The sequence below is a fragment of the Patagioenas fasciata genome, chromosome 9 (genome assembly GCF_037038585.1).
Source record: "Patagioenas fasciata isolate bPatFas1 chromosome 9, bPatFas1.hap1, whole genome shotgun sequence".
Classification (NCBI taxonomy): Eukaryota; Metazoa; Chordata; class Aves; order Columbiformes; family Columbidae; genus Patagioenas; species Patagioenas fasciata.
In genome coordinates, this window is record NC_092528.1 from 18,368,758 (window position 1) to 18,394,971 (window position 26,214).

A 26,214-nucleotide genomic window follows, 5' to 3' on the forward strand; every position below is an offset into this window, starting at 1 on the left:
GTGGCGGCGGCAGACGGCGGCGATAGGTTGTGGCGATGCGGGCCGCTGCCACGCTGCTGCTGGCGCTGGGCGCCGCGCTGCTGCTGGCGGGCGGCGGGCGGTGCCTGGGCCGCCGCCTCCTCCTTCTCCTGCCGCGGCGGGCCCGCCGCGCCCTGCCCGTGAGTACCGCGGCGAGGGGCTGGGGGGCTTCGGCCCCGTCTGGGGCTCGCCAGGGGGAGGCTCCCCAGGGGCCCAAAATGGTGCCGCGGCCTCAGCCCCGCTCGTGTAGCCGGCGGCAGTTGAACCGCGGCTCTCGCGCCTGTGGCGGGAGCGGTGAGAGCGCGCGGGCCGGGCGGCCGGAGACCGAACCGGCACTGCCCGGGACGAGAACGCCGGGCTGGCTGCGGTGCGGCCACCTGCTGCCTTGCAGAACCCGCTGTCGTCCGTGGGTTCGAGAAACAGCAGGGACGTGGGTTTTGTTCGGAAGCGAGTGTAAGAATAAAAGCCCTGTGAATGGATCAGAATCGCATAACTATTCTATATGTTTTTTAAATAACACTTAATGTTTGGGGCTCTTTTGCTGGATTGGAGTTAACTGAGCCCTTGCTCATGCTCCAGACAACCTTTGTACAGGCACCAGGAAGAACCTGCCAGATCTTGCACCAGGGCCTCCAGCTCAGCCGTGCCCTCTGAAACAGCCACATAAGCCAGTGTGCAGCCTCCTGCTTCACTCTTCCATCAGCTCTGCTCCTCTGGCATTCCCCATCCCTCTCCCACCTGAGAAAATACCTTCCCTTAGGTGAATATTTCAGTTCCCTTTCCTGGAATTGAAAACCTCAACTTCCTGACCCTGGAAATAAGGAACATGGAACGTTTACTGTTTAACTGCTCTCATCTTCAAATTAATCTGTTTGATAACAAGCAAATGGTCAGGGGAGGGTATCAAAGGGAACAGGATCCAGAAAGCAAGTGACACAGTGAAAGAGGATGAAGGCTAGGAAAGCATGGTGCGTTCCACACTGCAGAGGGACTGAGGCTGACAAAGCAACTTTGCTTTCCTTACCCTCCTTTGCAATAACTGTTCATAATTTTGAGATCACCTGCGTGAGTAAAATAAGTTCTACTATTTAACAAAGTGATTGTATACCTGTAGGAAAAGCTAGTGAGGTGTGTGCACCTGAGCTGGCTGCAGGTTAAAATCAGGCTGCCTCGCAGGGGCTGTTTGAGCTGTGTGGAACGTGTATTGCAGTGCTGTGGATCACACAGTGAGGACACAGACAGTCTTACCCTGCCCAGATGCCACAGCAGCTGCTCCAGCACAAGAAGTGACTGCACTCTGAGCAGCCCCGGGTGCCCTGGCAGCGCGGTACGCCGAGCGCTGTCTCCTGTGCAGTATCTCCTGAGGGCACGGCGTGATGGTCAGCAAGTGAGGCAGCTGAAGTTCCTCTAAACGCTGATCAAGGTCACTGTGGTGCCAGCAAGAGAGGTGAGAGCCAGTCCTGTCTGTCTGTCTCAGCATTCTGTAGAACTGTAAGCTGCAGACTGACCTTATCAAACTGCAGGCGTGGGGCCCATTAGGCCTTATCTTGGGACTCTCAGGAGATAAGGATGATCCGGCTTTTCTGTGTTGGGAGGACTTTTGGGGATAGGATATTTTTGGCTGGCAATGGGGTCGCTCCCTGCTCTCATTCTGGAAGCTCTATGACCATCAGACATGACACAAAGACAGGGGCAGCTACAGATGTGAGATCTGTTACATTGCTTGGGTTTTTGCACACTCATTAGTCCTGCTGGGGCCTCAGTCTGTTACAAATCATGCTGCTGTAGTCATGTTTTATTACCAGCAATTAGGGTAATAGCAAGTAATTAACAAATCAGAAGAACCTTTTCGTAGTGGAAGTTGTTCCTCACTTTTCTCCCATTACAGACAGCTGAGAGGATTTTTAAACCTTGTGTACATTTTGGTGGTTGGTTTGTTTGGTTTCTTTTTGTTTGTTTGTGGCTGGGTAGGTGTTTGTTGTTGTTAATTTCTTTTTTTTTTTTTAACCTGAGAAATAAAACCAGCTGCCTAGCCTGCCATTTGCTTTTAGCTCAGCTGTGTCCTTTTTAGACCAGCTGATGGAGAAAGTTAATGATAGCTGAGGATTGGGTATCATCTCTGTTTGCCTGTCCTGGGCTCTGGAAGTGATCACAATTCTTTATCTCCAGCTCATTTATGCCTATTCGGGGAGCTCTCTGTCTTCAGGATTCAGCAGCAAAGGGTCCAAGGAGCTAAGGCAGAGAAAAGAGTCACATCTGTTCTTCTCCAAGGGCCAGGTTGCTGAATTAATGTGGGAGGTAACCTTGGCAAATTCTGTGATCTGGTTCATACTTGATCCTCATCATTCATGGAGTTGTATCACTGTAAATTAGATTAAGAGTGAACACAGTATGTTTAATTCCCACTTATGGTATGTCCTTTAGCTGTAGCTAATTTCAGATCTTTACTAGAGCCAGCCTATAGCTGGGTGCTCTTTGCTGGTGTGTAGGCATCAGTGTTAGTGTGGGTGTTTGTATGATGAATGCAGGATAGACTTTTGGTCTGTTCTGATTTTGACTTCAGTCCATGACTCACCTTTGAAAACAATAGCTTCAGTCTGAAATCTGGAACGGGACAGGACAGGGTGTAGCTCCTTATTGCTGCCTGCATATCTTGAGCTTGTGCAGTAACGCTCTGATTGCTATCGCACTGCAATTATTTCTTATTGCTGCTTCTCTACCATGCATGTCAGCAGAATGAGATCAGAGAGCACTGGTGGTTGCCCCATTTCTGTTTGAAAAAGTGGCTGGACAAGACAGTGCGATTCATGTGTAAGTAGTATAAAATAAGAGTGTTCATATTGCAGCTGTGGTTAATACAGTAACAGGGAATGTTAGCTGCAGATGTGTCCCCAGAGATGGCGGTGACCTCACTTCCTTACAGCATTATCTAGATCTTTATTGCTTTATCACATTATTGCCTCAGGAACATGTTTTCAGTTCGGAGCAGCGTGCACGCTGCAGCTGGGTGCCTGGGAGTTGGGCTCAGCTCTGTGAGTTCATTGCTCCACAGCTGTGATGGGAAGAGCAGGGGAGAAATGCCTTTCAAGCAAAGAAAGAGGGTGAAGGTGCAGTGTTTCTGTACAGGATTCTCTTTGGGATTTGGGATTCTATTTTCAGATCTATCACAAGCCTGTTGTTGCATACCAGATGGAGTATCAAATCTTCTCTCTCAATATATCTGTCAGTCAAAAGATAATAATGTAGGAGAGAACTGTAGGATCTGATAATTTTTTCCTGTAAAAACTGCAGTGTTTCAGAGGAAATCCTAACCTGTAGTCACATTACTGCACGCCAAGACACAGCATGGAAAGTACTGCATAGAGTGGGAGTAGGTGGGAACAGAACATAGAAAGTCACTCTGCAGCTAAAAGAGCTGCTGTCCAGTCCATGCAGGTGACAATCTGTCGTTTGGATGTTTTCTGTGCTGCTCTTGTAATGCCCGTGAGCTGTTAGGTCACTGACTATTTTTGAAATATTTCTGTTCTGTTTTGGCCACTGATACTTGAGAGAAAGAGTGACTGTTCTAGCTTGGGTATCAAGGCAACACAAGTTGCTGCAGACTGGCAATGGAATAAATTTACGATTTCACAGTATTTGGGAGCTGGTTACATTGCTACACAGGAATCTTGTCATCTCATTTACGCTGGTTGACCCAGCAGAAGCTCCACTGAAACTGTTTGGTTTAGATTGCAGTCAGATTAGTGTGCAGACAGTTATGTGCCCACTGTGGTTTGCAGCTGGAATTGCACGTCCCAAGCATGGGCTGGCCCTGGCTGCAGGGCTGCAGGCTGCTCCCGTGCTGTGTCGCTGGGTGCTGGGGGTGCCTGCAGCACGGCAAGATCTGATGGGATTGTCACTCGCTTTCCCCACACAGGGTGAAGGGAAGGCGGTGCTGATAACAGGCTGTGACAAAGGTTTTGGACATGCCTTGGCAAAACAGCTCCACGCAAAGGGATTTACTGTTTTTGCTGGATGCTTGCTTGCGGTGAGTAGTAATATTGATCAAAATTCTTCTCTGCTTGTAGGAAAAATGCTTCTTAAGCAACATCATCTTAATCTGAAGCCTTCATTTACCCTAGTCCAAGACCTGGGGGAAGTGCAGAGAGCAGGGATCATGACAGCTTCCATTGCTTCATCTGCCTGTTGCATCCTGTCAGTCCTGTAATTCTGAGCTTCTTAGGGCACCCAGGCAGTCTGTCAGCTGCCTGGGTGCAGAGCAGCTTGCACAACAGTGTTCACTGCTGGAAGCCTCTCAGCAGCACTGCAACACACTCGCTGAATCTGATAGTCCAGATTGCTATGGCACTATGGCTTTCTGTCTTCTCTGGCAGTTCTGTTGCTGTCTTTCATTCTGACACTTTTCTTTAGGGACACTTTCCTTAAACTCATTTCCAAGCTGCCTCTCCTGTCTTGTCGAGGTTCTGTTTCCAAAGTGCCTTCCAACTGTGCTTCTACAGCTTCTGTAGAAGTTATTCAGTTTCTGGGTAGCTGAATAAACAAATTTCAGTACCTTTCTCATAGTAGGTCTCACCTTCTGCCACCTATGTTGGGCACACTTGTTTTAAGAAATCAGTTTAGGCACACTGAATCAGAAGTTGTTGCAGACCCAAGTCCCAGTCCAAGCTTTTGCAGGTAACCATGTTGTGTAATCCTCTTTATAAACTGGTCCGGCTCCGCTTCCATTTCATCTGGGCTTTTACCCTTACTATGCTTTTTTTTGCTGTTTTGATAGTCAAAACTCATATAATTGCTGACCTGAATTGTTCAAAATCAGTTCTTGTTTCTCCATTTGAAGATGGTCATTTTGGCACAGGTGCTCAGGGAGTGATGACCACAGATTCTTGAGTAGTGTGGACGGCAAGAACAAACAAAGAAAAGGTGACCCTTGTTGCCTATGTGATCTCAGCAGAAGTTATGTTCTTCACCAGAAGGGAAAGTTATTGTCAGCTGACGTATTGTGTAACTTGAGAACAAGAGAGTCCTGTTGGAAAATTGCCAGTATTTGGAAATTTCCATGTGGAGGCTCTGTAAATCCTTCAGTTATCATGTCATACACTGCTTTGGGATGCCTGTCTCTGTGGTGAAAGCAAGTCAGGCACTCACTTTGCTGAGCAGCAGGTGTAGGCAACAGAAAGGAAAGGGGAGATGGGGTGGTGTGGGAGGGCTGTTCAGACGGAAGCACCTTAGTGTGGAGCTGAGAGGGCCAAGCTCCAATTGAAGCCAGATGTAGAAAATAAATGCTCCTGAAGTGACCCCCTACTTGCTAGTTTTATTGACTGGAAAAAAAAATACTTGTTGGTCACAGATCATTGCCTGTGCCAGAATGGCTGGGCAGCTCTCAGCATCCCCTCTGATGTGGCCTGGCAGCTTCTTACTCTGAGCCGAAACTTTCGTGGTTCAGGACTTGTATTCTGTGTGGTAGTGGAAAATTCATCAGCAATCATAGTTGATTTGCAGGTGACTTTCAGGAGATTGACTGAGCACCCTGAAGGGGCAGAGTGTGAGAGAATGTGATTTTTCTTGTTTTGTGTGTTAATAAATTTTCAGGACACCTGGACTTAGTGTCCTAGGATTTAACTCATGGGTGGTTGTCTTTTTTTTTGGTTTTTCTTCCTCCACCCTGGATTGTCAGTGTTGTTTTGTCTGCTGTTAAGTGCATGTGAAGGTCTGGGTCTGGTGGTAACTTAGTTATCTGGGTAGCTCTTGCAAAACTAATACAGCCAAATGCTTTCTACAGTTCTTGGGACAGGCAGCATTCTCGTGGGACAGCCTTGTGTTGGTTGAGGGAGATCGTAGCCTAGGAATTTAAAAATTGATGTGCAGGAGCTTACTGAAAATCTAGTGGTAGATTGTGCTTGGGATGAAAATGGTTATGAATCTGGAGCTGACTGCTCTGAGAAAAGAAACACATAGTGGCTGCAGAAAAGGATGGTGGATCCAACAGCAGCAGGAACCATCAGTGAAGGCAGGGAGCTGTCGGGTCAGATCGCTTGTGGTTATTGCTGATAAGTGAAGGAGTGCACGTGATGTGGCTGGAAATGCAGCTGCCCTGTGGTAACTGGCCATGCACATGTAACTGCTGGTGACAATTGCAAGGAAAGTTCTCCTGCCATAAGAGAAGAGTGAGCTGCCTGGAGGTTCACTGCAGGGTCAGAGCAGGTATGGGGGCAGTTGTCATAGAGCAGGTTCCAGGGTATTAGTTCGCACTTAATTACTCCATCATCACTTACTTGTGTGCTTTTATCCTGGGAATTAAAGAATCCCTGATGCACTAGCCAGCACAGAAGGGTCTTACATTAAATACAAGATGGTACACTGCCAGGTGCATCAGGAGCTTTTTAATAATCAGACAGTCAAAAATGAAGCTATAGAAATAATGAGAGTACTGCAGGCAGCTGGTACAGAGCTGGACAGGATCAAGTGCAAAAGGGATTTCATTTAGCATGGTCGTTTAAGTCCATGGAGAAAGTTCCTGTTAATATATTCGTATTAAGATGGAAAAGCACACAGAAACCGATTACAAAATAACCTGAAAAGTAGAAAGTACACAAACAGTTGAAGTAATCATTGTCTTACTTTCTGTGATATTACTTAAAAAAAGAAAAATTGTTTTCAGATGCCTTCTGCAGCAGTTTTCATGAGGACTGCAGGCAAGAAAAGGAAAAGAGCAGGGCAAGTTTGCATAAATGGCTGTGCTTGAGTTCACCAGGCCTGACAAGACATAAGAACATTTAAGGATGAGCCATTGTGATTTCTGCCCCATGGGTGGTATTTTCAGGAGCACCTGAAGGCCAGGGGATTTCCAGAAGGCTGGGGGAGGATGGGTGCTGTACTTCCCAAAGGAGACAGACTCAGGAATTCCCAACCAGACAGCTCACCTTTGGTGTGCTGGATGAAGTTGCAACACAGTGAACTGTCAGTTTTACAAATGTCTAGATTATAGTGTGATACACATTGGATAAGTTTACCAGGAACAGACTTTGCCATGTCAGTGTAATCTCATTCTGTCTAAGCTGCAGCCTGGTTAAAGGGGAAGCAATAAATGTATCCTGAATAAGGGTTTTGACACAGTCTCTCATGATAGTCTCATGAGCAAACTTATGCTCTGAGCCTGTGATTGCGGTTCAGTCCCAGGGAAGTTTTCTTGGAAGTCCCCCCTGGAATAGAGAGTTCACTTGGAAATAGATGAGCGAAACAGAGAGGATTGCAGGTCCTTTGGGGAGTAGGGTTCAAAATTATACTGATAGGTGGGAGAGAGTCTGAAATCAATTTGGTGGAAACCAGTAATGACAAATACAAGGTGTTCTGCCTAGGAAACACAGGAAGGGAGCGGGTGGACAGGCAGCAGCGGGTGAGGGGGAACTGACGCAGATGGAGCGAGCTGGCCGGATCCGCGGGCGTTTAGCATTGTGTTTGTGGCTTCCTGATTCCCCTGACACCTCGCTGCAGGTGCCCAAGGGCTGGCCAGGACCTCATCCTGAATCCCACCAGCTTCCTGAGGAAAGTTCACGGTTCCGTGGGCTATGGGTGAGCCCTGTGTGATCTGCCTGTCCCTCAGCACCAGCTGCATTGGGATCCACCGAACCAGGAAAGGAGCGAGGCAGGGGAAGGGGAGGCAACCGAAAACTGGAGCAAGGCTCTCCTGCTGGGTGGAGAGGGCTCGTGTGGCTGTGGGGCTTCCTGGGCAGGCGGAGGGTGGGGTGGGAGCCAGAACCACGTGGGGCTGTGAGGGCAGGATAACCAGGGGAAATGAGGGACGTGGGAGGAGATGGCCAAGTCCCACTGAAGGTCTCTGTGGTGAGTGCTGGCTGCTCCCATGGGAACTGCTCCAGGTATCTTCCCAGCCAGCAAATCTGCCATTTAAAAAACAAGGAGAAAGTACTATGTGGGTATCTGGAAAGGGAATGTGCTTACAGCCCTTGCAGGCCATAGAGCATAAGATGATACTCAACTTCTTTCCATAAAAATACATGTCTGCTGCATTTGTGAAGAGGTTTTCTGGATAAGAGTTAAGCAATTCGTTTTACAGTTAAATAGTAGCTGAGGTGGTGTCTGTAACTATGAAAAGTGGCTCCAATTGATATTGCACATTTCAAAGGGAATATAATATTTTGGTGACAATGTTGTTAACTACTTGTAATGCCACTCTTAGGGATTCTTTTTGTGGCTGGATAAGAGGGCTAGACCCAGCATGTCACCGTGTTTGATGTGCATTAGAAAGCTTCAAGTCTTTATTTGCTGTTCTTGTGATACCTGGAAATACATCAGTTGTGAAATGCTATGCAGCCATAGGGCCAGAAACTCTTTCCTACTATTGTCATACCTCCAGTGTAACTACATATTGATTTTAAATAAAGCTACTCTGTCTTGCTCAAGGCCGAAATGGACATTTCAGCTCTTTTCTTTCATTACACATCATTACTCACTGGACTGAAGGTGGAGGCGAGATGTTGTAGACCACATTCATTAACCAGCCTGAGATATGTATAGAAAAAACTGAGTGGTTCCATGGTTTTACATTATCCTGGCTGCAGAGGCGGCTGAGCGGGTGACTGTGGGAGGGTTCCTCACCTCAGCTGCCCTTGCGCTGTGGGAGTTGGTATCAAGCGCTGAGGCAGAGCAGCAGCCAGGCGCCGTGACTCACCGATTCATAACTCCTGCCTCCCCAGCGCGGCAGAGCCCGTGACTCGGGGACTGGTTTGGTGAATTATGCCCCAAGCCTGCTGTGGAACTGCATGGCTAATCTGTGCTCTATTGACTTTTATTTGTTGTATACCACCCAAGCTAGGGTTAGACAGCAATCATATCTGGAAGTGGACAGGTAAAATTTGGGATTAGAGCTGTGTTTAGGCTTGACTAAAAAAAACCCACAATAGTAACAGAGGGAGGGAGGAAAGAAAGGGAAAAGATAGAAAAGAAAGCAGAGCCATTGTATTCTTATTACCTGTAATGTGTGTGTCGGAGTGGGGGGGAAGACAGACTTGTTCTTGCTTTCGCAGCCAGAATCTCTTCCTTTGATGCCTGGTGTCTGTCATCTTGTGGTGTGGCAGATCTCCACTGTGCATGTGTTCCTGTGCACCGTTCTGTTATGGAGTAAGAGCCAAGTGTAATTCTTATATATGTTCAGCTGTAAATGTTTCCTGCTGTGTCCTGTAGCGCCAGACTGTTTGTTATTAGGTATGTCAAAGGTGTCCCTGCTGTCTTGTTTTCAGAGTGCTCTGCCAATACTGTTTCATTAGAAGCCAGGCAATATTTTGGAGTGAGATGACTACGGTGCCTAATTAGCCTTTTGCTTTTAAACCTAGAAAAATCTGACTCTGATTTCTGTACAAGTGTTTGCACAGCATGGAGACTGAGGCAGTGGAGGGTCACCTATGGTTATCCCAGGCTGGTGCAGGATTTGACAGTGTGATGGGTGTGAAACCTGCTGTGTGAGGAGCCACAGCATGGGCTGTGTGGCCCTGCAGAGCAGTGGGTCACTGATGGAGATACAAGGCTGTGCTGGAGGGAAGAGGAAGATGGTGGTGGGTTGCATGCTGGTTCATGTGGCTTTTGTGCCTATTTGTGCATCAGGTTTACAGCTCTGTGTGCAATTTACATAGCTTCTGTTTCTTGTCCATGTTAACATGCCTGACCCTGAGCTGCATTGCTGTTCCTTGGCTGTCTTAGCAGGAAATCTGCCTTTTCTTCTGAGCAGGACAAGAATGGAGATGGAGCCAGGGAGCTGAAGACCATGAAGTCGGATCGCATGCAGGTGCTACAGATGGATGTCTGCAGTGACCAGGAGGTGGCTCAGGCTGTGGATTTCGTGAAGAGGACCCTGAAGCAGCCAGAGGGAGGTGTGTGGAGATATTCTTATTTCCAGCACAGCTGGCTATTTGCTGTGCTCATGGAATCCTTCCTACAGAGCAGGCCATGCACTGGCCAGGTCGTCACATCTCTGCGCCTCCAAAATAGAGTTAACAAGCCTGGCTAACTTGCAGCAGTGTGCGGCTGTCAGGCAGTGCCGTACCTGGGTCAGTGAGAAGAATTGTCTTGCCGTTGATGTGATGTCCACATGGGAAGAGACCAAGACCAGCAAGAGGGTGAGGCTTAACTCTACATCCTATAAAAAGCAATGAGTGGCAGCAAGCCCACTGGAGCCTGTGTCTCTCTCTTCAAGTGTCTGTGAAGGCATAGGGTGAGCAGAGCCTGATCCCCTCTTGGTGCTCCTGCCTGGCTCCCACAGACCTTTCTGTGGTGACCCTGCTAGTGAAGGGATGACAGGCCTTGGCTGCTTGCTGCTGTCCCCTCTGCTGTGCTGGTATAGCTTGTTTGTGTAACTGAGTGCTGAGCTGGAGCACAGAACTGAGCTGCCCATGAACCTGGATTGTTCCTCAGCCAGGTCAGTCCATGTTTTTGGCTTGCTATGCAACATCTCAAAGGAGATGTGCAACAGAATCTAGGATGGCCATAGACCACCTTAGTCCACACACCACCTAAAGTCCAACTCACAGGCCCCAGGAGCACGTGGAAGAAGGTAGGAGTCCCTTCTGTGTGCTTCCTTCCTTCTTGGAAACGTGCACGAGGCTGGGAAGGCAGGAGGGTGCTTGTTGCAGGACCAGTCCGTGACAGCACAGGCAGTTCAAGATGGTGCTGGTGCCAAGGTGCTCCATGTCTGCCCTTGAACTGACATCTGGACTTGAGTGGAGCAGAGCTACCCAGGGGAAGGGATGGCTGATTTCATCGCTGTGTGGCTTGGCTGCTGGTTTGGGTATCAAGCAGCTCCCCGTGTGAGTGGTTTGGCAATGGGATGGGAGCTGTTGGATGAAGCACGGTGTGACACTACCTCACCTCTTCGCATGTGGTGAGGCTGTGAGGCTTCTTGCCTGTAGCTTCTGTGCAAGCAGCAAGCTGGGCAGCAGCTGTAGACTCAGGCTGAGGCTGAAGTTTCACATCTGTGGCTCCAAGAGTTGTGGGTTGTGTAGCCAGAGGCTGGTTGCTCCTCTTGAAGCATGGATAAGATTGCCATGGGCCTGTCTTCATCACAGCAACTATAAAGCTAGTAAATAGCAGTAGCTCTAATCTTAATGCCAATTACCTGAGTGCACCCTTCCTGCTAAAACAAGCATATGAAATGTAACTGAGTTATGTACAAGCTCTGTTCCCACACATGTTCTCTCTGCGTGATTTTTCTTCCTACACAATCACCCAGCCCTTGTCACACATTTCACAGCTTCTCGAGCTTTTCCTGAAGAGCCCAGCAACAGCAGTGGTGGCACAGAGCCATCTCCCCCTGCGTGAAAGCTCATGAGAGAGCAGCTCTGTTGCTTCATAAATGCAGCAGTGTTTGCAAAACCTTGTGTGTAGCAGGGACAGAGGAGTCTTGCATTCTTGATTAGCAAGTTGGACCGGTTCCTCCTGCTCAAGAGCCTTATCCTGTAGTTGTTTGTAGCAGCAAAGGCTTCTTTTGCAGTGCAGCAGTGTGACTGAGGTTGTGGCTTGCAAATAAATAGTGCTCAATAAAAAGCACTGGAATGTAGAGACTGTTGGCACTGAGGTGCCTTGCACAGAGGTGCTTGTTGCACCCAAGCGTGGCCCCAGAGGAGCTGGTGCAGAGCAGTTCTTGTGCTGTACTTTTATACCTCTTCTCACTGTGCTGTTTACATAAGGCTAAACTCATTTCGGTGGGAGTGCCCGTGTGTGTTTTTCATCTTACGCCATTCCCACTGTTTTGTTGACACGAAAGAAATAAAAGTGATAAGGCCCTGCTTGATAAACACATTGCTGTCCAGCAAACAGCCCTGTGACCAGGTACCTATGAGTACAAACATAATGTGACCCGATCGGTGAGCAATGACATTCCAAGAATGAGCTATTGTAAGTGATGTTTTCATGAATGTCCCCCAAATCTAACCTCGTAACCCAAGAAACTGGAAATCGTTGTAGAGGAATTTAAAATAAGGAATGCTCTGCAGAGGTCAGTTTGGGACTGACAGTTTGTATTTTGTGGTCTTCACTAAATCCCTGCCAAATTTGCTCTGCATAGCTTTTGTTACTGGTGAAATTACACCATCAGATGCCCTGTTTCCATACTCCTCCTGCTAGCAATTAGAGCCTGCTTTGCAGCAGCACAGTGGACCCTCTTCAGGCTGAGATGCTCTGCTGGCTCCCAGATGAGTGTGATTTTCGGAATTATCTCGATCCATTAGAGCTGGCAGCTTCTGTAAGTGCAGGAGCAACAGGAAGGGGATCTTGGGCAGAGCAGGAATAAAACTGACTGCAGCATTTAGAAACTTGAATTAATAACAATGGAAGGATAGGTGAGCAAGATGTTTTCTTGGGTTTTGCTGGAGACCACAACTTAGCTGTTGTCCTAAACAGCTTTCCTGGTCCACTATACATGGCTGGTCAACAGCCTTCAGGGAAAATGAACTTGATTGGGAACAGGGCAGGGTTATGAGGGTTGGCATAAGATCAGGGAGCCAGTTTAGCAATGCATGCAGGTGTTTTTAAATGCACCAGGAAGATAAATTCCATTGGTATTTATTGGGCAATGGTGGAATATTGCAATTTGCTTAGAGGGCTGTATTTGATGCAATAAACAGTTACTATCTGACTGAATAAATAAAGGCTGGAAGTTACTAAAAGACTTTCATACATCAGGGCAGGGAAACTAAGGAGCACAGGCAGGGCAAACAGCTCAAACATTTTTGAGAGAGAGCTTGATAAGTTTTATCAACAGGGTGACATGATGTGGGTGCTTTTGATAGCAATGTCGGAGCTCCCCGGACGTGGAGACTCCTCCTTAGCCCTGTGTGTGTTCTTGGTGGTGAGAGGAAGGTCAGGGAGTAGAAAAGGGCCCAAACTCCAACTGGGTACTTACACAGTGAAAAATAACTATGGTGTATGGCAAGACATCTAATGAGGAACAACCCTATTATCTTGTTCCAGCTCTTCTGTTTGTTCCTCCTGCAGTTTATGGCTGTGTAGTCCTGTGCTTCAACAAATTCATGAAGCATGGACTCAGTCATACAAATATTTGCCACTGGGACTCCTGCAGTAATCTCTTCAAAGGGTCAAGTCCTCAGTGACCACCTAAGTGCTGGACATGTAAGGGGCTCAGTACAGAAGCTCTAGGTAAGTGCAGTCAGTTTCATTTTGACAGGGCTGCATGCACAAAAGATGTTCGTTATTAAGTTCAAGTTTTAAGTGTTGGTTGTAAGTTTGCTGTGTCCTTCTATAGTTAGGATTAAGGGAAACTAAATACCGGGACTAATACCAGGAACTGTTAATTGGGCCATGAACTTGCAGATCAATACCATGCACTCTCCAAAACAGTGAGGCAGAGCTGTGAAGGGGATTTGGAAATCAAATGTATTTGTTTCCTTTTTTTTTTTTTCTTTAAATTGAGGGAAAGTCCAGTGCCCCCTCCAAATTGCAAAAGCCATGATAGAGTCACTGAGTAAAGACAAACCTGGGACCAACAGGAGATATAAAAAAGGGTCGGACAGATCCAACCATACAAAACCCCAGGACAGAATTTGACCTTAGAGGGGAGACATGCTACCCCATCACTCTCCGTGGTGCTCTAAACATGCCCCACTGGCTTCACTTCTGATATATCGAGACTGTATTTCATCTCCTTGCTTTTTCTCTACAACTTTTCTTCTACAAAAGTGCCCTGTTCTGTGTCAAGGGGTTGGATTACTTTGGAAAACAAGAAAAGTCACTTCTCTGCGACCCTTCCTTGCTCTGCTCTTTAACTGTGTGTTTGTTGGCAGGTCTGTGGGGCCTGGTGAACAATGCTGGCATCTCAACCTTCGGAGAAGTGGAATTTACAACTTTAGACAACTACAAGAACGTGGCAGAGATCAACCTATGGGGCACCGTGAGGGTGACAAAGGCTTTCCTGCCCCTCATTCGCAGAGCTAAAGGTACGTGCTGGGCAATGTGGCAAGACTCAGAGAGAGCTTTTGCAGCACAGCAAAGAGATGTAGCTAAAAATCATGACTCAGACTGTGCTTCAAGGAATGTCTGTGCAGTCCAAGGAGGGTGTCTGAGGCATGCAAGCGAACTAGACAGCAGGGTTCAACATGCAGTCTAAGCATTTGGTAGTACAGACCACCCTTGGGGCAGTCCAGGTGCTATCTTAAACATCCTAGGATATCAGAGACCTTTGTGCAGTGCTGGCAGATATGACACAGGGTTCCAGACACCTTTAGAAAAAGTGACTGGAGACCAGACTAGATAATCCTGGACTACAGAGTCCACCACATGCTTATGTTTTGATAACTGAATATTCTCCTTTCATATTTGTCATTTGACAGGTGATTGCAGAGTGGCAGTGGTGGTATAAATGAGAGTCAACAACAGCGATTTAGATATTAATACTGCTGTCTTGTAAGATATTATCAAAACTCTTTGGTTTATATTAATAAAAAATACATATGAGCAGACTTCAGAAGAGCTTCTTTACTTTGCATGTGGGAGAATGCTGGCATAGCTGTGTGTTCTGTGAGGACAGAAAGGGGTTATATTGAAAAGATCTCTCAGATATTGTTTCCAGAAATTAAGTACCGACTAACCAAGCCCCATCTCACTACCAAAGGTAGCTTACCCATCAGATCAGCATGTGGTGCTTGCAGTCCCTTCAAGCTGCACTTAGGTCTGAAATGAGAGAGCAGAGCTACCCACTTGTTTCTCAGCTAAAATTGCAAGCTGCAGAAGGGTGTCATGCTCCATGGCTGTAAAAATAGCTGGTGAGATTTCAAGGGCCTGTTTCTAAGTGCATCTGAAACCAAAATTGCACACGTATTGTCTTGGGGAAGGACAGAGCCACCCACAGAGGAGTGACCATTGCTGTCACTGCCCCCAGGCAGTGCAGGATGTAGCACAAGCTGCCAGAGTTCTGCAGTCAGGCTGGCATGGGCCACTGGTGGCAGTTAGGACAATTGGTCTTTGCTGTCCCGTAGCAGCACATCAAGTCTCCTCTCAGTCCCAGTCATGTAGCACACTGGGCTTTCCCGGGTGAGCAGGCTCTGCTGCCCGTGCTGCTGGTTCAGAGAAACCTCCACTGGTTCTCTGCCATCCAGCTCAGGTCTGGAAGCATGGAGCTGTGTTAGGTGGAGTGGCTGCAGATGGGCTGTTGTGCTTACAGAAAGAACCAGAATGCTTCTGTGGCATCATGCTGTGTTGCGTGTTTTCCAGCTCCTAATGCTGCTAGCTGGGAGCTTGAACATGTCTCTAGCAAGATGCAGGAGCAGAGCACACAGCTAGTAGCCTCAGAAGATCTGGGTACTTCCCTACTTGGAAATTGGGAAGGAAATGTTTTATATGCTTTGTAAAGCAGAGGCAGGCATATGTACCATCTACAGAGGAGGTCGGAGCAGGGACTAGCCTTGCTTGAGTTAGGAGAGAAGGGCTCCTTGACAGGGGATTTGGATACCTCTTCAAGATTCAGATTTGACAAATCAGCATCATCCAATGAAGCAACTTTTTACTAGAATGTTCTGGCTGCTGCTTCCGCAGCCCATCATCTCTCCCTCCTCTTTTCTCTCTAGGCCGTGTGGTGAATATCACGAGCATGTTGGGACGGATGGTGAGTCCATCTCGCTCCTGCTATTGCATTTCCAAGTTTGGGGTGGCAGCCTTCTCCGACTGCCTCCGGCAGGAGATGTACCGCTGGGGTGTCAGAGTCATCCTCATCGAGCCCAGTAACTTTGTGGCAGCAACTGGCATCCTGACAGCAGATGGCATTGACAAGCAGGCTGAGGCACTGTGGAGCGGAGCCAGCGACACCGTGCAGGAGGACTACGGGAGGGAGTATTTCACTCGCCACGTGGCCCTGATGAAGTCCTTCATCAACAGTGGCCTGAAGGACATGTCTCTGGTATTGAATGACATCACCGATGCGCTCACTTCCACACACCCAAACAACCGTTATAACCCCATGGAGACCTACTGGTGGGTGAGGCTGCAAGTCATGACTCACCTGCCCACTGCCATTGCCGACTGGCTTTATGTCCCAGGAGCCACCCTGTGAATGGCCATCCCTCAGGCACCCTGCCAGTGCTCGTACATAGGCACAGCTCAGAGCTGACCTAGGACTGTCTGCACCCAGTGCTCATGCACCTTCCCTGTAGATACATGTGCTTTCACTTTGGGTTATGGCTTCAAGTCTTGCATCGTGGGATGACATTTTTGTTTGTTTTTTGTTTTTCTAATTCTTGCTCTTTGTATTCCTTGCTGTCCTGATTAAAGTTGAAAGGTGTTTACCTTTGAACTGTGGAGGACACAGCTGAAGGTTAACATAATGGGTCAAATATGTGGCTAGTGTAATTAGGTCAGCAGAGTTCCCCCAGTGATAAATTTGTCTCATTAATGGGCTCTGCTCTTGCTTTTCCCAACAAGGACAGGCTGCTAATAGCAGAGCAAAGCTGTTGCTATGAGATGTCTCGAAGGGAGAAACTAAAATGGGAAACAAAAGCAGCATTTTCCATTTGATTGAAAATAGGTCAGTCACAGCCTTACGTTGTTTTCCTGGTACAGCTAGAAAGCTCTGCTGCACTGTGTCTTTTTCCAGGAAAACAGCACCACTGCCTCCAAACAGCCTCATTACCTAGCTTGGGGGTTCAGATCCCTGCCAAGAAGGGTTCTTCCCTCCCAGCACTGTGGCCAGGAGCTGCCAGAGCCAGCAGCTGCAGACTGGCTGGGCAAGGAAAAGCCCTTCTAATGGGGAGTGAAGTCTGAGCCATCCCTTGATCAGTCCCCGTGGGCGCTGGGAGTTGCAGCCTCTCCACCCACTACCGAGGAGCTTTGCAGGACGGGCTTGAATCTGATGTAGCAAACAAATTGGCTCCTCTGATTTCTGCCTTAAATACCTGTGCCTAAACTACCCAGCTGTGGCGCAGACACTGCCCAGCTGTCCTTCTGCTTCCCCCATGTCACTGCTCCATGCTCGGCTCCCTCTTGCCAAGCTGCTCTCGCATTCCTGAATCAGATATTTGGTTTCATCTCCTCTGCACTTGCACAGTAACAGGAGCATTGTGCAGCCAGTGTGGACTGACTATGAGCTCTGGAAGGGTGCTTTAAGTGACACATTTCCTTTTTTTAATATTGCACAATGAAAGTTCCATGTCACATGTGATTGTCTCCTCAGAGAACTTCCTGATAACTGGTATGAGCTACTTTTGCACAGTATCCCCAAGGGTCTCTCCTGTTGGCCATATATAGGGTTTTTAATCATTTTTCCAAGTCCTGGGGCTACTTGGCTGCACACACATTCCCTCTGTCCCAGTGGTGGCCGCAAGCAGAGCAGCCAGCGGCTGCGGGAGCTGCTGGCCGGGCTGGGACCCTTCCTCTCGCTCAAGGGACCAGCTTCCCTTCTACTGCTAAACTTCCTTCTGCTTTGTCCTATGGGACATTAAGTGACTATGAAAAGAGCTTATGGTTTGGGCTTTTGTCACCTGTCCCTGCCAGGTCTGACTTGGAAACTGTGCCATAAACTTTTTATATGCTGCTGGCTGTAAATACTTGGGGTCTGCATGCAGCCGTGAATGCTGTGATGCCTGAGGAAGAAAACTGGCTTCCCTTGGAGATGCTGTGGAGGTAGTTTGTATCACAATTAACAACTGCTGGAAATGTTGGCCGTGCAGTTCTTTTCTATTCCAGATCATCAGCACGTGGAGATTTCCTGGGATCCAGGACTTGGAACGATCCCACTGAACTGCAGCTGAAGCAGTGTTGTAATCGCTTCTGCCCCTTGCACTGTGAAATGTGAGTAATGTTAAATAGCACTGATTTGCACAAAGAGAAGAATAAACTGTGAGATTTGTAAAGCACGTCTGTGTCTCCAGTGCTCCTTTCTACATTGTTTTTCCCACTCCCTTTGCATCTGAGGTTGGGATTTAATTGGGCTCAGTAATCAAGGAGGTGGTGGTGGTTCAGCAGGTAGTGGGACTGTGGAGGCTCAGTGAGAACTGCCTGGAGCAGAACAGGCAGCATGACCCATTTCACCAGCAGAAGCAGCTAGAGAGGCCTCTCTGCAAACACACACACTGTCAGTATTTGTATTTTATGTGGTTTTCCTCAAATTACAGTGTTGAGAGAGTGGTGCTGCACATTATCCATTGCCTCAGCACTCTACATGTAACTAATCCAAATGCTGCAGCTGACTGGTCATAAGGATTCACTCTTCTCACAGACAGAAAGAAGATTTGCAAGCCAAGAAGTATCTGGGGCCATGCAAGGACTCATGCTTGAGTCTGGGTTAGGATTTCACAGCATTTGAGCTCCAGTCCCTTCCTCTGTCCCCTGAAAAGTGCTCAGGTGAGCTGCCAGTGCCCGGCCTGGGTTCTGCCTGATGGGGACCTCTGGGTGGCGATCTGGTTCAGAAATCTGTTCCTTGAGACAACCAGACCTTTGTTTTTCACTGTAGTCTTGCATTAGTGCAGGCATTGAGGGCAGATAATTGTCTTGCTGGTGAGTAACAGAGGGAAGAAATCTCAATTCCATTTGACAGTGACTTTCAAAGCCAGAGGATGGAGGAGACAGAGGAAGCTGGAAGTCCATGCTTGTTGCTCCTGTAGTTTCCTACAAGGTGTTAGGCTGCTGAAGGTGCCTGTGGGTTTCCCTCCAAGGGCCAGCTGCCGAGGCCATGGCAGTGTCATACTTTTTCCTGAGTGTTTCTCCCAGTGCTTTGGAAGACACTGATCGTGCAGCTCCTTGGTGTTCCCTTTAGCCTTTTTAAAGCATTTCTCTTTACCCTTTCAGTTCAGCATGGTTCTCTACAATGACAATTGGGACCAAGAGGTGGTCCTCTGCATTTCATGTTTCCTCTGGTTCAGCTTAACACAGGAGGGGGCCTCCTGGGGTCTCCCAAGCAAACACTGTGAGTCTGTATACACCAGGTAGCTCCAGGTTCTTTCTGCCTTCACCAAAAAACAAGTCCCAAAGCAGTGGCAAGTCCCAGCGTGTATCCCAGACCACATGGCATCTGTGGTTCCTGGTTTAGCCCCAACATGAAACCTCCACTAGCAGCACAGGAAGAGCTTCGAAGACAAAAAATTTATTGTGGGTGAAGTGAAAAAAGATCATCTCTAAAAGCCAAGAGAAACCAGAAGTCTCTTCTGAGTGGCAAGAGCTGCAGAGGAAGTGGTTTGTGTCAGGCAGAGGCGAGCAGCAGCAAGTTGCTATGGAGATCCCTCATTGATAGTCCTGTATGTGTTTAACTCTACAGTGAGCTACACAAAGGATGGGAATGTATGCTTATTTCTCTGGGCTGCAAAAGCCTTTACTGCCATCACGAGTGGCTGATGCCTCAGGATTGCTGTTCTGATGTGGCTGAAGAGCTCAAACAGTTGCTGAGCTGGCCAGAAGATGTGCTGTACTGAATGGGAGCTCATTGGTGGTACCGGGAACCATGCTTGAAACTGCTGGGCTGGCAGGCAAAGACCCAGCATTTGTAGGAATGTCTGTAGGCAGTGGGATGTGATTTCTCTTAGATAATGTTGACCATCAGGATGTGTGCCACTTTTCTCCCAAGGGCTGGCTGTGTAGGTGCTGGCTGGTTCCTGAGCACTGCGAAAGGGAAAAAAGTGCAAGGGATGGCAGAGTGTTAGCAAAGCAGCTGCTCTCCTCTGCCTGGTGGGCCCAGCTCATGGATACTCCTCTGTCTGGCCAGATGATACATATGACTGACTCAGGGCATGTTGGCACTGTCTGCTATGTAACCTGTTGCTTTGACACCCGAGATAGAGTCAGTAGGGGAAAGTTGAGGATTTGAGAAGCACTTCTTGCATGTCTGGCTTTGAACCTGCAGCTGAGGAACTGTGCACTGCCAGAAATTTACTGGGTGAAGAAGGCCAGCGATGGCAGCCCTCTCACACACAGCAACGGCCCTGAAAACAGCACAGGAAAGTGCCCACGGCAGCTCTCCTCTGCCCTCGGTCAAGGCTTCGCCTCTGCTGCCCCCGTGGTGCTTTCCCTGCTGCCAAAGGTCTCTGCGTGGGTACTCAGTGCCTCCCTGGGTCTCGTCTTCTTTAAGAAGAAATCAAAGAAAAACATCAATCACTATCATCAGTTGGGGGGAAAAAAAAAGTTCTAAACATGTCACACGAAGATTGGGAGGCTGAGGTCCCGCCCTGCGCAGGGGTGCTGGCCCAGCGCTTTGCGGCAGCGCGCAGGCACAGGAGCCTTCCAGGCTTGTGGCTTCTGCAGGGAGCTCTGCAACAGTGCCACCCAGCGCACCCTGAACAGCAGCCTTGCTTTGCATCTTAGAAACTTTCAGACCTAGGAAACCCAGGATGGGGTTGTTTTTTCTAGCTTGGAGACACTGCCTGAATGTGATGGTGCTGTGTAAAAAGCAGCACCTGTCCTTCTGGTTGGGTTTTCAAACATGAGGTTTAAGGTTCTTTTACAACTACAATGCTGAGAAATGCCTTAGAAACAAACCAAAACTAATACCAGCAGGTTTCTGAGCCAGCCCTGGGGATAGAAGAGATATTGTGAATAGCATGAGAATTTGTAATGAAGCCAGCTCTGCCTCTGGGGCCTGATCTGGAGCCAGATATAATTAATTCATTCTCAGCAGTGCTGGAAGGACCGCATGCATGCTACTGATGATACAGCTGGATCGTCCTCTCCCCTGGCACACCGAGGGGCAGCAAGGCTGCCCGGCAGCATCTCCTCGCTGCTGCAAAGGGAGCTCTGGGCACAGCACTCGGCTGAGCCGGCGCTCAGGTGTGGTTATTGTGCACGTGCTACAGTGGACACACAGCAATTCACTGCCCTCAGGCTGCTTTAATTTGGTTCCCTGAGGGTGGTTTGCCTCACAGCACGTTTTGCCAACAGAGCAGTAGCAGAGTGTGTCTCTGCTCACCCTGTTACCTGCTGATTTGCAGTATCCCTTTCCTCTGTCCCTAACAGAGAAACTGTTTGTATTTTGATCCCACAGGTATGGTTATGGACGCATTTTTCTGGTGGATTTTTTTTTCTGATAAAACACATCATTATCAGATTATCATTAATGAAGGAACCCTTGCCACCAAGCAGCTTCCAGACCTGAGGAACTGACATGGAGAGCCTGAAGTTTTCTGGCTCTTTGGGAAAACACCTGTGCTTCTCAGAGTGAGGGTTTCTCAGACTCAATGGTACTGCTATGTCATTGCCAGCTTTGCAGCTTCATAGCCTTCGCATCATGAAATTGGCCCAGACACCCTGAGTTTTATGGGTTTGCTTTGAAGGGCACGTTGACAGTTGATCTGCCTGATCATTCCTCACTCTTGCTTTCCCCTGTGCCTGCCTGTCCCCAGGCAGCACGGCACAAGATTGTCCACCTCCAATCATGTCACATCAGTTGTTTGAATCCCTTGTATGAAGTTCTTTCTCATACAGGACCTGGCAGATGATGTTGTGAAGAGCAGTGAAGTTTCCCAGCTTTCGTCAGCTCCAGCACAGAACCAGAGTTTTGTCAAGACATCAATAAAAGTAGAAACAGATAAAAAGAAAGAATTTCTGCTTTGATTGTAGAGAGCACTCAGTGGAGTAACTAGGTAAGAGCTGGTCTGTTCTAATGGTGCAATGGAAAGACCTCTGTGTAGGACTGAGATCCTGCAGTTCTTGTCCTGGCCCTGCCACTGGCTCACTAAGTGTCCTGAACAAGCCACCCTGCCTGCACCAACCTCCCTGACCACCCGGGCCATCTTTGCCACCACCTGCCCATGCTGGAAAGTGGAAAACCAAAAACTGCAATAGAACGCTGTGCTGTTTGACTCATTTTGTTATTTTAAGTGATGCCAGAATAGGTGTTATCCCCCTTTCCATAGGCTGAGTTACTTTTAATGGCAGAATAAAAAATGTGGTGCCTGCAGTCTTCCGCATGAAAGCTGCTACAAGTGGCTTATAAATTCCTCTGAACTTTTATAGCCTTGGGAAGGAAGGTGCCAGGGTTAAGGGCATACATTAACCCTGTTGAGTTGCTTTTAAACAGGCACCGAGGTTAACCATCACCCCACAGGCACCTTGCCCAGAGTCCTTGCATTGCAGCCTGGGGGAAAGCTCTACATCGTCTTTTAGTGCATAACTCCAGGGCCTCCCTGCCAGAGCGATCGTGATCCCAAGGGAGCTGGTGGTACCTCTCACCTTGTGAGGTCAAGTGCTGTAGGAGAAGTTGTTTTTCTGGTGGCACTTTAACCAGGGTTACTGTGATAATCAGTCAGCACCTGCCAGCACCGCGTGTCCTTGTGTCCCCTTCCTGGTTTCTGCCTGCTCGGGGGTGTTGAAGCACCACTAATGATGTGTAACTGTTCTCCAGGAAGGACAACTAACAGGAATGCACCCTGATGAGCCCCCACGGCTCCATCACCTACTGCAGGGAGGGACATGGCAGTCCCTGTGTCCCACTGGAGACATCCAGTGGGTGTCTGTAGTATGGCCACATGGCTCCTTTTCCTACAGAAAGCAGTGCACAAACGCTTGTGCTTGTGCAGGTACCCCAGCAGTCCTCCAGAGGAGATGAGAGGGAGTCCAATGCTCCAAATACAGCTGAGGTGCACCTTGATATTGGGAAAGTGCCATCAGAAAATCTGCCCGAGCAGTCAGGAAAGGCTTCGAGGTGGCAATGGCCATTTCAAAGAGGACAAGGTAGTGCGATGGCCTGGGTCTGTGGCACAAGGTGGCTCAGATGAGGTGCAGGATGGAGTCATTCTATGGCTGCAGTGATCTGTCTGTCCCAGCCAGTGACTCCAGCACTGACTGCTCTTGGGGCTGTGTAAGAGTCGGTCTGAAGATGGAGCAGTATTTACCTGACCATCACCATCAGGAACTGCGAGAACTGAGGCCCTGACAGAAAGAACGCATGGACAACGACTTGGAGAGAGGCCCGAGGCGAAGCATTGTGTTGCACTGGTTTCTCCGATTCAGAGGGGCTGCTGCTTACAATGGCTGCTGTACAGACTTTGCCTGGTGCTTTGCCTCCTAAAAGGGATTGTTATGAGGGTCTCTTTGACCCAGAAACAATAGCTGCCGTCCAGAAGATGTGTTCTCACCTGCAGCCTCAGTCACACCTGTTCCCCACCTGCTCCCCCAAACAATGGCCAATGAAAAGGAGCATGCCCAGAAGCTCGTCAAGAGTTCTGAGGTCTCCCAATGGACCAGAGAGAGACCCTTGAATGCTGGCCACGTAAGTGCTGGCAAAAGAAGCGTGGATCTTTTGAGCCTGCGCAGTACAAGCCTGGGTTGCGAAATCAAGGTGGAGACTGGCCTCAAACAATGGGAGTGGGGTGGGGTGAAGAAGCATAAGGCTCCTGAATGGACACTGTTAAGATCTTCCCACCAGAGGATCCCGAACCACGACGGAGGACTGGCAGGACTCTATGGGACCGGAGACCAGAGGGACGCCTTTGGACTCGTCAGGTGGTAAAGCAATCCTCGTTCCCACTTTTTTTTTCCTTTCCTTGTCTCTTTTCCCTTTTCCTTTTTCTTACTCTTTCTCTCTCACTATCGCATGCCGCTTTACAGGCAAAGTAATAAAGTAACACTGTTTGATTGAATTCTAACCCCTTGGCATTTTGGTTGCCTTAATTTTGCGCTCTGAGATCAAGGTAAATGAACCATCATGAGTCCATCACTGAGTGGACTGTGACAGGCCAGCAATGATGTGGGGATGATGCTGGTGCTTTTACCGGGAGCTGCTGTCACACCACATGCACATGCAGGAAGCGTCTCTTCTCCCCGTCTTCCTCACAGACCCTCAGTCCCCCACTCAAATTCCACACCTCATTCCCTCCCCACCTCCTGTGAGAATCGGTCCAAAGATGGAGCAGTATTTGCCTGAACATCGCTATCAAGAACTTAGAGAACTGAGGCTGAGACTGAAAGAACCCATGGACAATGACTTGGAAAGAGGCCCGAGGAGAAGCACTGTGTTGCACTGTTTCTCCGATACGGGGTGGCTCCTGCTAACAATGGCTGTTGTGTGGACTTTGCCTGCTTCTCCAGCCAAACCAGCCCCTGCCTCCTGAAAGCTATTGTTATGAGGGTCTCTTTGACCCAGAAACAATAGCTGCCATCCAGAAGAATGTGTTCTCACCTGCAGCCTCAGTTACACGTGTCCCTCGCCTGTTCCCTCAAACAATGGCCAACGAAAAGGAGCATGCCCAGAAGCTCACCAAAGGTCCTGAGGTCACCCAATGGACCAGAGAAAGACCCCTGAATGCTGGACACGTAAGTGCTGGCAAAAGAAAGCGTGAATCTTTCGAGCCTGCGCAGTACGAGCCTGGGTTGCGAGACTGGCCTAAAACAATGGGAGCAAGAGGGGGGTGAAGAAGCATAAAAGGTGACTCCAGAATGGACACCGTTGAAGATCTTCCCACCAGAGGATCCTGAACCACGACGGAGGACTGGCAGGACTTCACGGGACCTGGAGACCAGAGGGACGCTTCTGGAACTCGACTGGTGATAAACACAACCTCATTTCTCATCTTTACCTTTACTTTTCCCCATTTCTTTCCCCTTTCTCTTTCGTACTCTCTCTCTCTATCGCGTGCCACTTTACGGGCAAATTAATAAAGTAACACTGCTTGATTGAATCATAACTCCTTTACATTTTGGTTGCCTTAATTTCGCACTCCGAGATCAAGGTAAAAGAACCATCACGAGTCCATCGCCGAACGGACCGTGACACCCCCCCACACATTTTGCTGCTCGTCCTCAGCAACAAGCGAGTCCCTGAGGCTCTGTGACACCTAAAGCACATCTGGATCCTCTTTTCTCACCACTGGCACTTCTTCATTGACTGAACTGCTTATGAGCTGCCTGGTTCCCTCAAGCTTTGGGGACACCCGTACCCAGTGGCCTCTGCCCACCTGCAACAGAACCAGGCGCAGGAAGGCCCAGCTCACCAGGGCCAGGCTCGGCACTGGGCTCAGCTCCTGGGCCAGGCTGCTCTCCTGCCTATGGGCAGGGGCCAGGAGCCTCCAGCTGTGCCTGCACACAGGCACTTGCAGGCTCAAAACCAGTCCCAGGTTGTTCCATTGCATTCCAAGGAAGTTCCTACACTCCCGTGTATCTGTCTTGGTGTGGGAAGCTTTTGCTCTATTCCACAGGTAACAACCATTTTGCAAGAATAATGATGGCTGGGAATGTAAAGTATGACATCTGTTTTCAAAAAAAATCAAGTTAATTGGATTAAGCATGCATTGCCTCAGCCCAAGTCTCTTCACATTGAAATACGTGCCTGGCTAGTATCTCTGGGGTGCAGCACAGATAAAAGCGTGTTTAATACTATCTAAACTAATCATTCCTAAAATCTCCTAACTTGTTTGAATGAATTTGCTATGAATGGTATCTCTGTGCCATTTCAGACTGTAACTATTTATTGAAACAAAGTCAGAGCATTGACCACGGAATCTGCATTATTTATTTTCTGTGTAATGTAAACTCCAGTCCAGCAAAGACTTAGGCTTGTGTTCCAACGCAAGGCATGTGTGCTTGGGCTCGGTAGCCTCAGTGCAGCTATTCAGGGCCAAAGCAAAACACATATGCCAGTGTCTTTGCACTCTGCAGATTGACTGGAGGGACATGACTTGCTCTTTCAGAAAACGGATTCTTAAAATTCTCCACTAACCTGGGGTGTGAGATTGGCGGACTCAGAGATGGGGGCTGGAAACACTGTGCTGGCTGTTGGAGAAGTCCACCAGGGCCAAAGTGCCACCCTCAGCTCCAGATTTTCCTGGCATATATAGGAAACATATAAAACAGTCTCACGGAGAAGGAACAGGGGATACCTGAGGGTCTGAGGCCACCACCAGACTCTGTGCAAGATTCCTGAATGGCTGGTAGCTGGTACGAGTTGGTTACTTGGAGCCAGCTCCAAATTACTCCTGCAGCAGGAGACCCTGTGCCCCTGCTGAAGGGCTCTCTGCTTGGCTGGCAGGACATTTCTTAATTGCATTTCTTAATGCACTAGAGTCTGTTCTCTCTTTCCATGAGCAGAGCTGTGGTCACCCACACATTATGAATCTATGTTGCAAGGAAGATGTGGGTTGTATATAGGTCATAGAAAATATAATTGTGTAACTGCATTAACGCATTCCTGAGATAACGTGCTGAAATACAGTTTAGCTGCAGAAAATAGGGCTGTGGGCTTTAAATAGCTTTACTTGGGCATCTCTT

General features: G+C 48.5%; 1 protein-coding gene across 2 annotated transcripts; it reads left to right on the top strand.

The window, feature by feature from the left end:
* The first annotated feature begins 3 nt into the window (after nucleotides 1-3).
* On the top strand, nucleotides 4-17,882 carry LOC136104930 (D-beta-hydroxybutyrate dehydrogenase, mitochondrial-like). 2 transcript variants are annotated; one of them, XM_065844298.2, is made up of 5 exons: nucleotides 4-158; nucleotides 3,935-4,045; nucleotides 9,758-9,899; nucleotides 13,824-13,976; nucleotides 15,603-17,882. In XM_065844298.2, the coding sequence occupies exons 1-5, from the start codon at nucleotides 36-38 to the stop codon at nucleotides 16,082-16,084; spliced, it is 1,011 nt and encodes a 336-aa protein (XP_065700370.1). In that variant the 5' UTR covers nucleotides 4-35; the 3' UTR covers nucleotides 16,085-17,882. The 2 variants fall into 2 exon arrangements, with proteins under 2 accessions (XP_065700370.1, XP_065700371.1); XM_065844299.2 differs by lacking the exon at nucleotides 3,935-4,045 and having other exon boundaries at nucleotides 8-158.
* Nucleotides 17,883-26,214: the final 8,332 nt, after the last annotated feature.